The 15,054-nt window shown below is 35.5% G+C and overlaps 1 protein-coding gene across 2 annotated transcripts; it reads left to right on the plus strand.

Moving 5' to 3' along the window:
- The first annotated feature begins 512 nt into the window (after positions 1 to 512).
- Positions 513 to 4,688, plus strand: LOC107809180 (uncharacterized). Of its 2 annotated transcripts, none has more exons than XR_001653355.2 (11): positions 513 to 720; positions 1,135 to 1,315; positions 1,841 to 1,915; positions 1,991 to 2,228; positions 2,316 to 2,440; positions 3,449 to 3,482; positions 3,622 to 3,671; positions 3,784 to 3,937; positions 4,057 to 4,121; positions 4,217 to 4,289; positions 4,377 to 4,440. XR_001653355.2 is itself a non-coding variant. In XM_016633773.2 (11 exons), the coding sequence occupies exons 1-11, from the start codon at positions 621 to 623 to the stop codon at positions 4,540 to 4,542; spliced, it is 1,248 nt and encodes a 415-aa protein (XP_016489259.1). In that variant the 5' UTR covers positions 513 to 620; the 3' UTR covers positions 4,543 to 4,688. The 2 variants fall into 2 exon arrangements, 1 of the variants encoding a protein (XP_016489259.1); XM_016633773.2 differs by having other exon boundaries at positions 3,784 to 3,924; positions 4,377 to 4,688.
- The last annotated feature ends 10,366 nt before the right edge of the window (positions 4,689 to 15,054 follow it).

Consider the following 15,054-nt stretch of genomic DNA (forward strand, 5'->3'; position numbering starts at 1 on the left):
ACATTTGTGTCCTGAAAAATTGAACTAGAAAACTGAAATAGTCGTCCGTAGCATCATAAGGAGGACCCCCCTTTCGAGGTACAAAAAGAGTACGGTACATAGGAGGGTGGTCTTTCTCAACGTGGTGTATAGCACGAAAAACCTTTCGATACAAGATAGGGCCGTTCACATGAAAGAAAAAAATGAATCCTTTCTTATCTTCTTTCCCGAGAGGGAAAGAGATTTATTGAAGTGATGAGCTTTGAAGATATGATTTTCTCTTTTGGATTATTTGATTGGGCTTTCAAGTAGGGCTTGAAAGAAGCCAGGCGATCCGATCAGAAGATAAAGAAGATAGACGAAATTCATGACATACTGGCTAATTTTTAAATAGCAGCTCATTAGAGTGGCTACCTAGTGTCATTTCTACTCTTTTAAAAGTACTTGACCCAATCTCTAGAGTCCTAGCCCAGCCCATCTGCATCCTTTCTTATTTATTAGCGCACTATCAATTAGCTTCCCGCCATGCACTTTCAATCTCCCGCCAACTTCAACCAAAGATCCCAAAAGAAAGAGACAGTGTAATAAGGAAACAAAACCCTATCCTATTCCCAAACTTCAATCCTCAGTTTCTCAGAAAAATGTCGAAATTAAATCACCAAGAAGACCTGGATCTCCTTCTCTCTCTGCCAGATAGGGTTTTAGAAACCCCTCCAGCTTCTCCTTCATCTCATTTCCCAGGTAAATGCTCAAAACATGTGAAGGGGTTTATTACAACTAATTCCCTATTGTGGGTTTTATAATCGTGTGTTTTCTTCAATTCATATGTTTTTTCTGTAATTAGATGGAGCCGAATAGAGCTGAACTTTCAAGAAAACGAAATCATTTATTATTTGTTTCACATCAAAGACTTAACTTGCACAATTATTTGATTTTTATGATTTAGTCCTTAATGTTAAAATTTTGTCACGAAAACTATTTCAATGCTAAAATGGTGCACTCATTGAGCGAGTAGCATATACTAGACTTTACTTGATTTGGAATTAAGTTGTGGTTTATTATTTGATGTTTCTGGATAAAACTCTGTTGGATTGGAAGATGTCTTTTTTGTTGAATTTTTGTGGGTTGTTTTGAAAAGTTTGTATCTTCTTACAGATTATATGTCGGATGATGGATCGCCAAAGCGATTGGGGGAGGCAGATATGTCTGTCTTTAGAGATGCTGTTCAGGATTGTCTTGATTATGATAGTGAAGTTGCCAAAAAAGCTGTCAAATCAAAGCATACCAAGGGGTCAAGTGATCCTGAGGCTGAAAAGTTTTCAGGTTTGCGAATTCGGTATGTTCTTTGTGACTTTGGCATGGTTATGGGTGCATATCGAATGGGTTCTTGTTGCATTCTAATTCAGTATTCATTTTCCTGTAAAATGCATAATCAGTCTCTTTCTGATTTTGGCTATTAGAATTTGAATGATGTTGGCTTCTTATGTTTCAAAATATTCATAATCAATCACTTTAAGATGATTGTAATAATAGTTGCCTGACAGTCAAATTCTGATGAGAGGAAGTCACAACTAAGAGAATGTAATATTTTGGCTTCTTAAAATGGTCATCAGATGCTTGTTACTTGCAGTTAATATGGTTAGAAACCCCACATAGTTTCTTGTAAGTTTAATTTTGATAATTTCAAATTGGAGGGCAGATTAGATTGTTATTGGTGAAGTAGCAGTTACATTTGACTTTGATTGGTTTGAGCTAGCTGGTAGCTTCAGTCTAATGCTGTGCCAGGCAAATTACAAATGATTGCTTTGTTTTGATACTGAACTGGCAACTAATATTTTACCTTTCTTTTCCTTTTACTCAGAAATCAACTAGTCTCAGCTGTTGAACTGAGCAACCATTTTGCTGATATTAGGTTCATCCGGTTATCAGCAATAAGGTATGTTAAGATGCTGACCGAGTTACTAGAGTAGTTTCTGTTGACTATGTAATCATTTATTTTCCTATCTTTAAGGAATTCGCTAGCAGGCGACACCCTTTCTGGTTGTTGGGCAACTGTTGGCGTTTTAACTGAGAAGGGGCAACAAAGAACAAGTTCAACAGGGAAGAACTACGCAATCTGGAAAATGGGATCTTTGGATGAAAAAACTGTTTCTCTTTTTCTTTTTGGTGATGCTTATCAGAAGAACTGCAATGAGAAGGCTGGTGCAGTTTTTGCCCTATTCAATTGCAGTGTGCGCAAAGACAACTCGGTATTGTTATCATTGCCTATCAATAAAATCATTTCTGTTAAGATTTCAGGGTGGGTCGCTAAAACCTCTTCAATGCCCCTTATCCAGGAAAATGGGTTTTCTTTGAGTGTTTATTCAGCCAGTCACATTTTAAAGATTGGCACGTCTGCGGATTATGGAGTTTGCAAGGGAAAAAGGAAGGATGGGATGGCTTGCACATTAGTCATTAACAAGTACGATCTCTTTTATGTGTTGTTACATGCTCATAGTCATAAATGGACTGAATACCTTCAGGCATAAATACTATAGAATTGCAAAATACAATAAGATGCTCAAAAGAGCCATATTCATAAAATGTTTCGCTATCTACTTGTTTATTTACAAGGGGACATGTATGTCTCATCTGTGTTCTGGAGGCGGCTCTTGATTTGATGTTTTCTTTGGGAAGTCCAAAGTAATGCCTTGTATCAGAAACACTAGGATGATTGTTTTAGAGATTTCATAGACTTGGGGGTTGAAGGTGATCTTGCCAGGTCATTCTAACATAGTAAATTGTATGGGAAAAATTTGTAATCGCCAACATTTACACAAGAACAATGAAATACTACTGCTCATCACAGTTCTCATTTGGATAACATTCATGTTGGTTGGTTTTGATTTGCTCCAACGATGATAGTTTGTGCTTTTCGATTCGGTTTGAGCAGATACTTTTGCTAGTCCATTCTGCCAGTACTGAGAACAGAATGTTCAGTTTAACAATGTCTCATATCTATGTTGTAGTCCTTCACAAGGCAAGGGTACAAGAATCTAAATTTTAATCTTGTAAAAGAAGCTAATCATACATATAAAATGGCTTCTGTCTTTGGTTGGTTAAATTGTGTACAGAAATAAAAAGCTTGCCCTAAAATGGAGATACTCACATTCAAATCAGGAACACAGTCCAGCGCTATTTACGCAAATTTCATGCTCAAATCAGAAACACAGTCCAGAGCTATTATGCAAATTTCATGAGCATGATTTGCCTTTTTTTCTGGACGTTAGGAAAGAAATAGCATGTTCTCACAGCATTTAGTTTTCTGCTCCCTTAACAAATCAGTTCATGCTGCTTATGCAGGGGATTTTTAATAATCCTTATTACCAAAAATTATTGTATGTATCATCCTATGTTGAATAGTCCAGTAATAACCTGTAATTTTGTTGTACTCCTTGTAATTGAACTTATGTTTTAATAACATTTGCAGGCGGCGTGGAACATATTGCAGCTACCATAAGCAGGTAACCAATCTACACCAGTCCAGAAATACGTTGTTTACATTTCATTTACTATCCAAATACGTTCTTTGACTGAATCTTGATTTACTATCCAAAAAAAGAGAGAAAGAACTTATCCTGTTTTTATTACTTGTTCTTTCAGAGAACATCTGAGAAATACTCCAGTACAACAAGGGCTGAACTCAAAGGGGGGTAAGTTATTAACTTCTCAACCTCTCAATATTGCATTTACTTGGAGAATAAAGGATTTTTTTTCTCAGGACTTACTTTAACCTCTCTAATTGCTGTTGGACTTCAAATTCAGGAACCTACGAACGGGTTTCAGAGACCATCTCAAGTCAGAAGGAATTTACATGGTTAAGCCTTTAGCTGACAAGACAAACTTTACAAAGTCTGCAGCACCGTTGAAATTACTGTCCGTTGATGGATTGAAAAAGGCATTAAGGTTTGTTCTTGAGGTTTGTTCAAAGCACTTAGTAGTGCAATAGCTCTAAATTAACAAAATTATTGACTTGCATATTGGTTATCGTCATTGTTAATAATCATTACTGGCTTAAAGACACTTATTTATGAACAGCAAAGCAGGGAAAGTGACTACCAATGTACATTCTCAAGGAATAAGATTTCTTAGTCAAATGACAGGTAAAAACTTTAGTACTTGGACCTGAGTACTCCTACATCTAGCAGAGACATTCTTACTTATGTTGTTGCTCATTACAATTCCATTTGAGTTACAGGAAACTTGAACTCAAGTAGTACCAAAGAATCTATTACTGACCAAGATCAAACAAAAAATAGGACAAACGAAAGGTGAAAGACTGGAATAAAAAAGACTTCATTTTTTGACCTTATGTTGTGTTATCTGTTTTGGTGACAGAGTTATCTACTTTTTTCCAGGTCATCCTCCACCAAGAGAAAGAATCTAAGTGAAATCAGACCAAGTCATAGTTTTGAGCACAAGAAACCAAAAATGGGGCAGCAGCAGAATTCAGGACAAAAACCTGTGCATGTTAAAGAAAAAATGATAGAACTAGACCTTGTCAGTTCAGATGATGAACTTTAGAGTTTACCATATAATATCTAAGTTTTTGTAATCATCTGATGTCCTGTTGTCTAATATATTCTTTTTCCTCTTTCATACAGTTTATTCTTAGCTTTTTGAAAATGAACTTTTACTCTTGTTACAATGGTGCTATCACTTGCATACGACTAATAACATGTTTGGCCAAGCTTTTAGAAGGAAAAAAATAGCTTCAAAAGCACTTTTGAGAAAAATACATTTATAACTAATTGTTATTTAGAAGTATTTTTCAAATTAATAACTAATTGTTGTTTAGAAGTATTTTGTAGCTCGGCCAAATAGACTATAACTTTTATGCAATGAAGTGTAAGAATCAAGTCGTTAAAAGTCAACTACAAGTAATCGTTTATAAACAGTGAAATAGCAACTCGAAGAATATATTTATAACATGTTAAAATATACTGATAACATAAGTTTTTTAGACCCCGTTTGACCATAAAATTTTTTCCACTTTTTTCCGAAATTAAGGTTTGACCATAAAATTTTCATTTGAACATAGATTTTGGAATTTTTTTGAAAATTTAAAAAACTCCAAAAAGTTAATTTTCAAAATTTTCATTCAGATCACTCAAGAATAACTCAAAATTATATTAATGTTCAAACACAACTTTAATTTTTAAATACCATTTTCAAAATTTTCATTCAGATCACTCAAGAATAACTCAAAATTATATTAATGTTCAAACACAACTTTAATTTTTAAATACCATTTTCAAAATTTTACGATTCTTTTGTCCAAACGCCCACTTAATATGTTATTGATGTGACCCGTACTAGGGGTAGGTCATGCATGCACATGGGAGTTGGTTGGTCTCGAGGCCATGTGCACCCAAAATTCCTAACCTTGCCAAATATGTGTACGTTATGGAATTAAGATAAGTTTTATAAATATACAATTAGGTGAATGACTAAAGTCTTAGATTTGGATTCGCAAAAAGAGCTAGTAGGCAACTGAACCCTGTCTTATTAGGGGCAATTAATTATACAAAATATGAATCTCATTAGGCGTTAGGTAGTGGTGTTGACAGTGGATACACAAAATTTTGAATTTAATATTTGGCTTTTCCTTTTTATTTTTCTGCAGAATCATATGCTTCTCTTTTTTAATAGGAAAATTTTGTATATTATATTCATTCGAAATGATTATGTCTTTTCATTAGCATTTATAGTGTAGGTTGAACTCTGCAACAGTTGATGAAATTACCCTTTAGTAAGGGAATGCTCTATGGCTTTTAATTAAATTTGGGAAATGGCCAAATTTTTCTTTCTACTATTAGAAATTTTTTAATTTTGCCCTCTGATATATTATCCGATCAAAAAAGTCCTCAGACTATTTTAGAATCTAGAAATACATTCTCCACTAACGGCCATTAAACGTGGAAAAAACTTTGATAATTTTTCAACATGGATGCCACGTGGAAAATTTTGATCTCTAAATCAATATCTTATTCCCTCACTAGTGCAAATTTACCCAATTTGTTGAGACTTTAAATTATTTTCCTCTTTAATTTGTTGAGACTTGAGTTTAAAACACAATTGCCAAACAGCAAGTTGTAGCACCTTAAAAGTGACATTATATTGTGGTAAAATATGACATTTTGATTTTGTTAATTACTTATCTGCAGTTTTAGTTGGATCTTAGTTCCGAGAAGCTTAACTGACTAGTAATATTCATTAAAGATAATACATGGCAAATCGATACACCATTTTTGAACTGTGAATTGCTCTTCTAAAACTTTTAACTATTCGGGGTGTTTGGTACGAAGGAAAATTTCCAGAAAATATTTTTCAATTTTTTCATATTTGGTTGGAATAAATATATTCTTTCCAAAAAATATTTTCTGCTACCTAACTAAACACCTAAAAATAAGAAAATCACATATTTTCCCCGAAAATATTTTCAAAACACACCCTTAAAGTAAAGTACTTTTCTTTTTACATACTTTTTGTTTGAAGCATGCACCTTCAGTTGCAGTTTGATTCATTTTCTTGAACCACACATGAAAATATCTTTTTTCTGATAAGTGGCGATGAAAATAAAATTCAAACCTTAGAATATTGTACTAAATTATAAATCCTCTTATGTAAAAGTTTATATTGTTAATAGCATAAACTCTACTCATTCTTTAATCTGCAACAAACGCCTAACTCATCACAGAGATACAAAACCTACTCCAACGTACTACTATATTAGAATTATTAGTGGACCACGAGGATCTGATGCTGGCCTACTATATTATCTTTGTAATGCACGGATGCTGGGCTCATTTAGCAATCCCCATATGCCATTTATCAGTAATGTATTTAACACCAATAATGGTTGAGGTAAAATATAAGCACTCTTTTAATTTTAATTAGAGGTTTCGAGTTCAAGTCCTAGGTATAAAATCACCTTTGTTAGGAAGTGTTTTATTCTTCATGTGAGACTCTACCAATACAGCTGGGCGAGAAATAAAAATAATAATGTATTGAACTCTGTGCATGGCCTCTCATTTTCACCCAAAACCAACTTCTCATCTACCATGATTATTACATGTACCATGGTAGTTCGTGAGTCACTAGCTTAATGGACACTCGTGTTGTCACCATGCATTTAGAACCAATAGTATAATATCATATTAAGATCAATACTCATTGCTTAATGGACACTCGTATGTCATCACTCATGACCATGCCTTTTCTAAGTTGCTACTAGTACATATTGCTTATTATAGAAACGATCACCCTCGCAATTACTTGTAAATTAACCTGACGTTTTTATTCAAATTACTTGTTTATGTGGTAAAAATTAAATTTTTTTCTTTTGTACCAAAAGTTGTGCTCAACCGGTCTATCAATGGATGAGAATCATGAGAGACCTGAATTCTAATCTTAACATAGATTTTAAAAAAAGTGAAGTAATTTTTTTTCCAATCTGATTAAACCTTGATTGGCGGAGTTACCCGATGCATGCACGTAAGAAAGTTAAAACGTTTTCTTTTTTAAGGAGAGTTAGTTTGGATTAAACGAATTTGATCGAAACCCCACCTCCTTGCACCGTAAAATGTCATCTCTTCATCTTTGCTTTGGAAAGAAGGCAAAGGTCAATCTCTTTAATTTCTTTGTTTGAGTGATTCTTGATTCTCATTTATGTATAGTTTGCCCCTGTCTCCATGCAAAACATTTTGTGGCTTCTTTCAAAAATAGTACTAGCGCCTCAAACAAGGAAGACATAAACGTAGTTATTAGCACGATTTGAAAAACCCTATTTGAATCTACTAATTTAAAACGTCGTTTCGGTATATATATCCAGTAATAAATCCATAATTTAGATGCTATACAAATTTCGAGTAAGAGAGTGAATTATGAAATGCATAATATTTTCATGAATACGTACACATATAAGCTGAGTTGGATCATGGAATTATGTCAAAATTCGCGAACTCGTCGTTGGATCCGTCACTATATATGTACATCACGACCTTATGTCTTTTCCTCCCCTTTTTTATTTCTTCTAATTTAGTTTGTAATTACGTGACTTGGGTCATTGCGTACATTAATGTCTTTTTAAAAAGAATGCATGAACGAAATAATGGTAAGTTCTCATTGTTAATTAATTAGTCCTAACTGAGATCTTGATAAAAACGTTATAAGCTGCATACTGATAAGTTCAGCTGCTGTTAACTACCAATTCTAGAAGCCCACCATTATTGAAGCCACCAACCCATTCTAGAAGCCACCATTATTGAAGCCTCCATTGTTGAATGAAGAATTCAACCACCAACCACCTTCTTTAAGGCTATAAATAGAGCCTTATGTTTTACACAGAAAGATCAATCCAGAGAGATTGGAATACAATCCAGGAAGAGATTGTGAGAACAAAAACAGAGTTTGGTGAGGTTTTTTTTGTAGAGAGAAATTCTTGGTGTAAATTCTCTGTAATTCTATTCTTGTGAAATAGAGTTGTTTTTCCTCCCAAATAATCTTCATATTGATCCGAGAATCACAACAAGTGGTATCAGAGCTTTCGATTCTGTGTTCATCAAGAAATATCGGAACACTGAAAATTTCAACCCGGATTTACGTTTTTCGAAAACGTGATCTTCGGTGTGTTTTGATCATTTCATTAGATTCCTAGCGTCGATACGAATTCAACGCAATTTTCCGGAGGCAAAACAAAGCTAAAACGAAGAAGTTATGGCAATTTAAATTTTACTATTTTTTTTTCTTTTGTCCAAGGAAGAAGATGATGAATAGTAATTGCCCAGTCAGCGCCACGTCATCATCCAGTCAGCATTTAGTCAGCGCCCAGTCATCATAAATTTTCAGAAATTTATGAAATAACCCTGAAGTTACTGAAATTATAAATCTGCCCCACAAGTTCAGTATATTTTTAAACCCCAAAAGTTTGGTGTAAATTTTGAAAATTTTCTGGAGGCCCTATTTTGACCCAAGAAGAGTCAATCCTACCAATTTTCACCATTCCGAACGCATTGGTGAGGTCCGTTTGGTGAGATTCTGCTCCAAAATTTTGACCAAGCCATTTTTAAAGATATAATGGAAGAGTCATCATCATTTGGAGCTATGATAAAGCTTACTGCCACAAATTACACATTGTGGAGACCTCAGATGGAATATCTCCTCATCAGTTGTAAAGATTTGTTTGATCCCATAGAAGCAAAGGGTAAGAACCCCAATTCCACCAAAGAAGCAGAGTGGAAGAAATTAAACAAAAAAACTCTCGGTCAAATTCGACAATGGATTGACGATAGTGTTTTTCATCATGTTGCACAAGAGACAGACGCGTATGCCCTCTAGGTGAAGTTAGAAGGGATGTATCGAGCCAAGACCGCTAGGAAAAAAGCCTTGTTGATGAGGCGTTTGGTAAATTTGAAGTTAAAGCACGGAACTTCAGTTGCCGAGCATACCAGTAAGTTTCAGAGCTTGATAAATCAATTATCGTCTGTTGACATGCCGCTCGGGGATGAGATGCAAGCCCTACTACTTCTTAGTTCTCTTCTTGATAGCTGAGAGACGCTGGTAGTCTCTCTCAGTAATTCAGCTCCTAGTGGAAATCTGACCATGTCTATGGTTAAAGATGTCTTATTTAATGAAGAAGCAGAAGAAAGGACATCGATCATGGTGAGTCGCATGCCCTTATTACAGAAAGAGGGAGACAACAAGAAAGAAGTCAAGATAAGAGGAGAGGCAGAAGCAAGAGTAGGGGAAAATCCACAGATGGTAGGAAGTCATCTTATGCGTGCTACCATTGTGGAATAAAGGGCCATTTAAAGAAGAACTGCAGAAAATTGCATAAGGAGAAGGAGCAGTTGAAGCAGAAGGATGGAGATGCATTAGTCACTACCCACGTAGAGGTAGCCATTTGTTCCATCCAAGAAGAGACATGCCTTCACGTCTCAAGTCAAGAAGAAAACGAATGGGTGGTAGATACTGCAGCATCATACCATGCCACATCCCGAAAAGATTTTTTCACAACATACAAAGCAGGAGACTTTGGAGTAGTGAAGATGGGGAACACTTCTTCCTGTGAGATAGTTGGAATTGGTGATATCAAAATACAAACAAATATCGAGAGTACAATGATATTGAAGGATGTCCGTCATGTGCCAGATCTTCGTCTAAACCTAATATCAGGTATAGCTCTTGACAAACAGGGCTATGAAAGTTATTTCGGAAAAGGCACATGGAAATTGCTGAAAGGGGTTATGATTCTCGCTCGAGGACATATTTGTGGCAACTTATATAAAACTCATGTGAAGGTATGTTCAGACAACCTCAATGTTATGGAAAAAGAGGCGTCTCAAAACCTGTAGCACCAGAGACTCGGTCACATGAGTGAAAAGGGGATATCAATTCTAACGAAAAAGCAGCTTATCAGAATGGACAAGAATGCTGCTTTAGACCCTTGTAATCATTGCTTATTCGGAAAGCAACATAGAGTCTCTTTTACATTTTCTTCAACCAGAAAATCAGAGTTACTCAGTCTGGTACACTCTGATATTTGTGGTCCCATGGAGGAGAAATCACTTGGCGGCAATAGGTATTTTCGGACTTTCATTGATGCCGTTTCTCAAAAGGTGTGGGTGTACTTCTTAAAGACAAAGGACCAGGTTTTTGATTATTTCAAGATATTTCATGCCATGGTAGAGCGTGAAATGGGAAAGAAATTAAAATGCCTTTGCTCAGATAATGGAGGCGAGTATACTTCTAAGGAGTTCGATTCCTATTGCAAGAGACAAGGGATTCGAAATGAAAAGACGGTCCCACGCACCCCACAACACAATGGAGTAGCCGAGAGAATGAACCGGACAATTATGGAAAGAGTCAGAAGTATGATCAGTATGGCAAAGTTGCCTAAGCCATTCTGGGGAGAAGCTGTTCGCGCCGCCTGCTACCTAATCAACCGGTCACCACCAGCCCCGTTGAATTTTGAGGTTCCAGAGAAAATATGGTCTGGTAAGAATCCCTCATATTCTCACTTAAGGGTATTCGGTTGTTTAGCATATGCACATGTATCCAAGGAGCTCAGGAAGAAGCTTGATGGTAGAACTATACCATGTATCTTCATAGGCTATGGAGATGAAGAATTTGGGTATAGATTATGGGATCCAATACAGAAGACGGTGATCAGAAGTAGGGATGTTGTATTCCACGAAAACCAGATAATTGAAGACATTGAAAAGCCCACAATGTCTTATGAAAGAGGTTCCAGTGCCCAAAAAGTTGGTCCAGATCCACTACCATTGTAGTTTGACACAAATAGCATGGGGGAGCATGAAGCAGTACCAGAAGCAGAACAGGAGGATGTTTGGCAGGGGAGGCACAAACCCCTCAGGAAACTACAGAACCATCACAGGGGAACGATGACGGTACACCTCATGAAGCTAATAATCAACAGCCTCGTCGATCTGAACGAGGTCAGATTCCATCAACTCGATACCCAGAAACCGAGTATATTCTACTTTCTGAAGATGGAGAACCAGAGAGTTTCCATGAAGCTATATCTCATAAGGATAAAGAAAAATGGCTGCAAGCAATGACCGAAGAGATGAACTCTTTACAGAAAAACAACACTTATGAGATTGTGAAACTTCCACAAGGAAAGAAGGTACTGAAGAGTAAATGGGTATTCAAGCTCAAGAAAGATGGCAGAGGAAATGTGGTGAAGCACAAAGCCCGGTTAGTAGTCAAAGGATTCCTACAGAAAAAGGGAATTGACTTTGATGAAATATTTTCACCAGTTGTAAAATTGACTTCAATCCGCATCATCCTTGGATTGGTAGCCAGTTTGAATTTGGAGCTTGAACAAATAGATGTCAAGACAACATTTCTTCATGGTTATCTAAATGAAGAAATCTATATGGAGCAGCCGGAAGGTTTTGAGGTTTCAGGAAAAGAAAACCTCGTCTATAAGCTTACGAAAAGTTTATATGCCTAAAGCAAGCACCGAGGCAGTGGTACAAAAAGTTTGACTCATTTATGGTAAGTCAAGGATATAAAAGGACTGTTGCAGATCAGTGTATTTACATTCAGAGATTTTCGGATGGCAATTTTGTTGTACTTCTACTTTATGTAGACGACATGTTGATCGTCGGACAAGATGCAACAAAAATTAGACAGTTGAAGAAAGAACTCTCTAAGTCCTTTGAAATGAAAGACTTAGGTCCAGCTCAACATATTTTGGGATTGCAGATAACTCGAGATAGGAGAAACAAAAAGTTATGGCTATCTCAAGAAAATTATATTGAACGGGTGATCAAACGGTTCAATATGAGTAATGCCAAACCGGTAGGTGCCCCTTTGGCAAATCACTTAAAGTTGAGCAAGAGTTTGTGCCCCTCATCCAAAAAAGATATTGAGGAGATGTCTACAATTCCATATTCTTCAGCAGTTGGAAGTCTGATGTATGTCATGGTTTGCACGAGGCCAGATATCGCACATGCGGTAGGTGTGGTAAGTCGTTTTCTTTCTAACCCTGGAAAGAAACATTGGGAGGCAGTTAAGTGGATTCTCAGGTATCTTAAAGGTACTTCAAAATCAAGTCTGTGTTTTGGGGGAGCTGATCCAGTCTTGGAAGGCTATTACAGATTCAGATATGGCCGGAGATCCTGATGGAAGAAAATCAACCTCAGGATATGTTTATACTTTTGCAGGGGGAGCTGTGTCATGGCAGTCAAGATTGCAGAAGTGTGTTGCACTATCCACAACTGAAGCAGAATATATTGCTGTAGCAGAAGCTGGAAAAGAAATGTTGTGGCTAAAGTGGTTTCTCCAAGAACTTGGGATAAATCAAACAGAGTATAAGATACATTGTGATAGTCAAAGTGCAATCGATTTAAGCAAAAACTCAATGTATCATTCTCGGACAAAGCACATCGACATTCGCTATCACTGGATACGCGAGGTGATGGATCAACAACTGTTGAAACTAGTGAAGATCCATACGAAGGAGAATCCAACAGACATGTTAACAAAGGTGGTCACTCAAGAAAAGTTAGAGTTGTGCAGAGACATAGTTGGAATAACTTTCAAATAGTAGCTGTGTTGGAATGCAGCTGAAGGGGGAGAATTGATAAGTTCAGCTGCTGCCAACTACCAATTCTAGAAACCCACCATTGTTGAAGCCACCAAAGCCTCCATTGTTGAATGAAGAATTCAACCACCAACCACCTTCTTTAAGGCTATAAATAGAGCCTTATGTTTTACACAGAAAGATCAATCCAGAGAGATTGAAATACAATCCAGGAAGAGATTGTGAGAACAAAAAGAGAGTTTGGTGAGTTTTTTTTGTAGAGAGAAATTCTTGGTGTAAATTCTCTGTAATTCTATTCTTGTGAAATAGAGTTTTTTTTCCTCCCAAATAATCTTCATATTGATCCGAGAATCACAACACATACATTGACTTTGAGACTTATATATAGAAGCATTTTCCATTCAAATATTGTAGAAATCTTTTCTTTATGTGATCATTACACCTATTTATACCATCATATTTCTTTATAATAGTCATCCTTCATAACAACACTTCACTGTAATATCCAAGTTTTCTTTGGAATTAATTTTTCATGTTATGTTATAACATATATATTAGCTATTTTAAGTTTAAATAATTCATTTATTTAGGTTAATTCTTCTTTCTTTATAGTACATTTAAGGAACACCTAACAAATAAAATATCTCCAACTATTAATTCTCCAAGTTACCAATCTACCGATTCTACGATGAGTTGTAATGGGAGTACATATATCTCCGCTAGGGTTATTATTATAACTTATAATATAGGGACATGCTTAAATGTGATGACGTTATGATTAAAAGAATTAAATATTAAAAAGTACTATCTTATTGTCCTATAGGATACTTGTTAAACAAACAAGCTAGCCAACTTTTCTTCTTCCCAATCCTACGTCTTAATGAAATTGTTATTAATGAGAAATAGTAGGATAGTGTCGGAATGTACCTTTATAGTCTGCTTCTTTTTTGTTTGTAAAATTTAAGGTGGTTTGAATATTGGTTGATTACTTGATTAATACTTATTAATTGCTCTTTAAGTCTCATAAAAATGCAAATTCTCTTAGAACACAAAATAACATCATTACGAGGTTTTTAATTCCCAGGACGTAAATATCGCCATGTTACAACAGAACAAACGGGAATTTCAATTTATCATGCATATTGCTAAATTCATTACTCTATTTTGCATTTTGCACTTTAAGGATGCGACATATTATTTCTGCACACAAATCTTTTAAAATATGAAAAATTACACCTGTAACCTTATATTAAGAGGCCACTTTTAGCTTTTAACCGTTACTATTAAGAGAAAAATGTACTAAATTCGTTTGGCATATTGCTTGAAATAATGAATACTTATATAGAAGTTGTAAATTGAAAATTGATTTTCAAGTAGTGAGCAGATAAGGTTACTTCTCTTAGTCAATCCAATTTGTACAAAGAGGGTTGAAGTAAGTTCACATGCTTCTTAAAAGTAAAGTTTTCGTACACACAAGAAAAGGATAAGAAAAATATAGATTGAAAATTAGGTACACACCTATCACGTGAAAGATCTTCAATAGTACATTTAAACCCATAAACTTTAATGGTTATAACTAATTATAATTAAAATCATCACTTTTGTGGGATTGCACCAAAGTGCAGCTAGTCTGTTAAGATTTTGTCTTAGACCGCTAGTAGTTGATGTTGTGTTTGCACTACTATTCTATTTTTTATGGTGACGAGCCTTATTTATTGGCTATTGTTTTATTTTTCATCTATTTTCTAACTCTTGTGATGTTGTTATTTTTTCTATGGTTTCTGTTGATGGTACTGATATATTGCTTCTTTTTGTCTTCTTGAACCGAAGATCTATCAGAAACCATCTCTCTACTACCACAAGTTAGGAACAAGATCTGTGTATACACTATCCTCCCCAGACTTCACTAGTAAGATTTTACTAGTTCGGAAAATAGAAAACCTAAAAAAAGAAAAAAAAGG

The sequence above is a fragment of the Nicotiana tabacum genome, chromosome 7 (genome assembly GCF_000715075.1).
Source record: "Nicotiana tabacum cultivar K326 chromosome 7, ASM71507v2, whole genome shotgun sequence".
NCBI lineage: Eukaryota > Viridiplantae > Streptophyta > Magnoliopsida > Solanales > Solanaceae > Nicotiana > Nicotiana tabacum.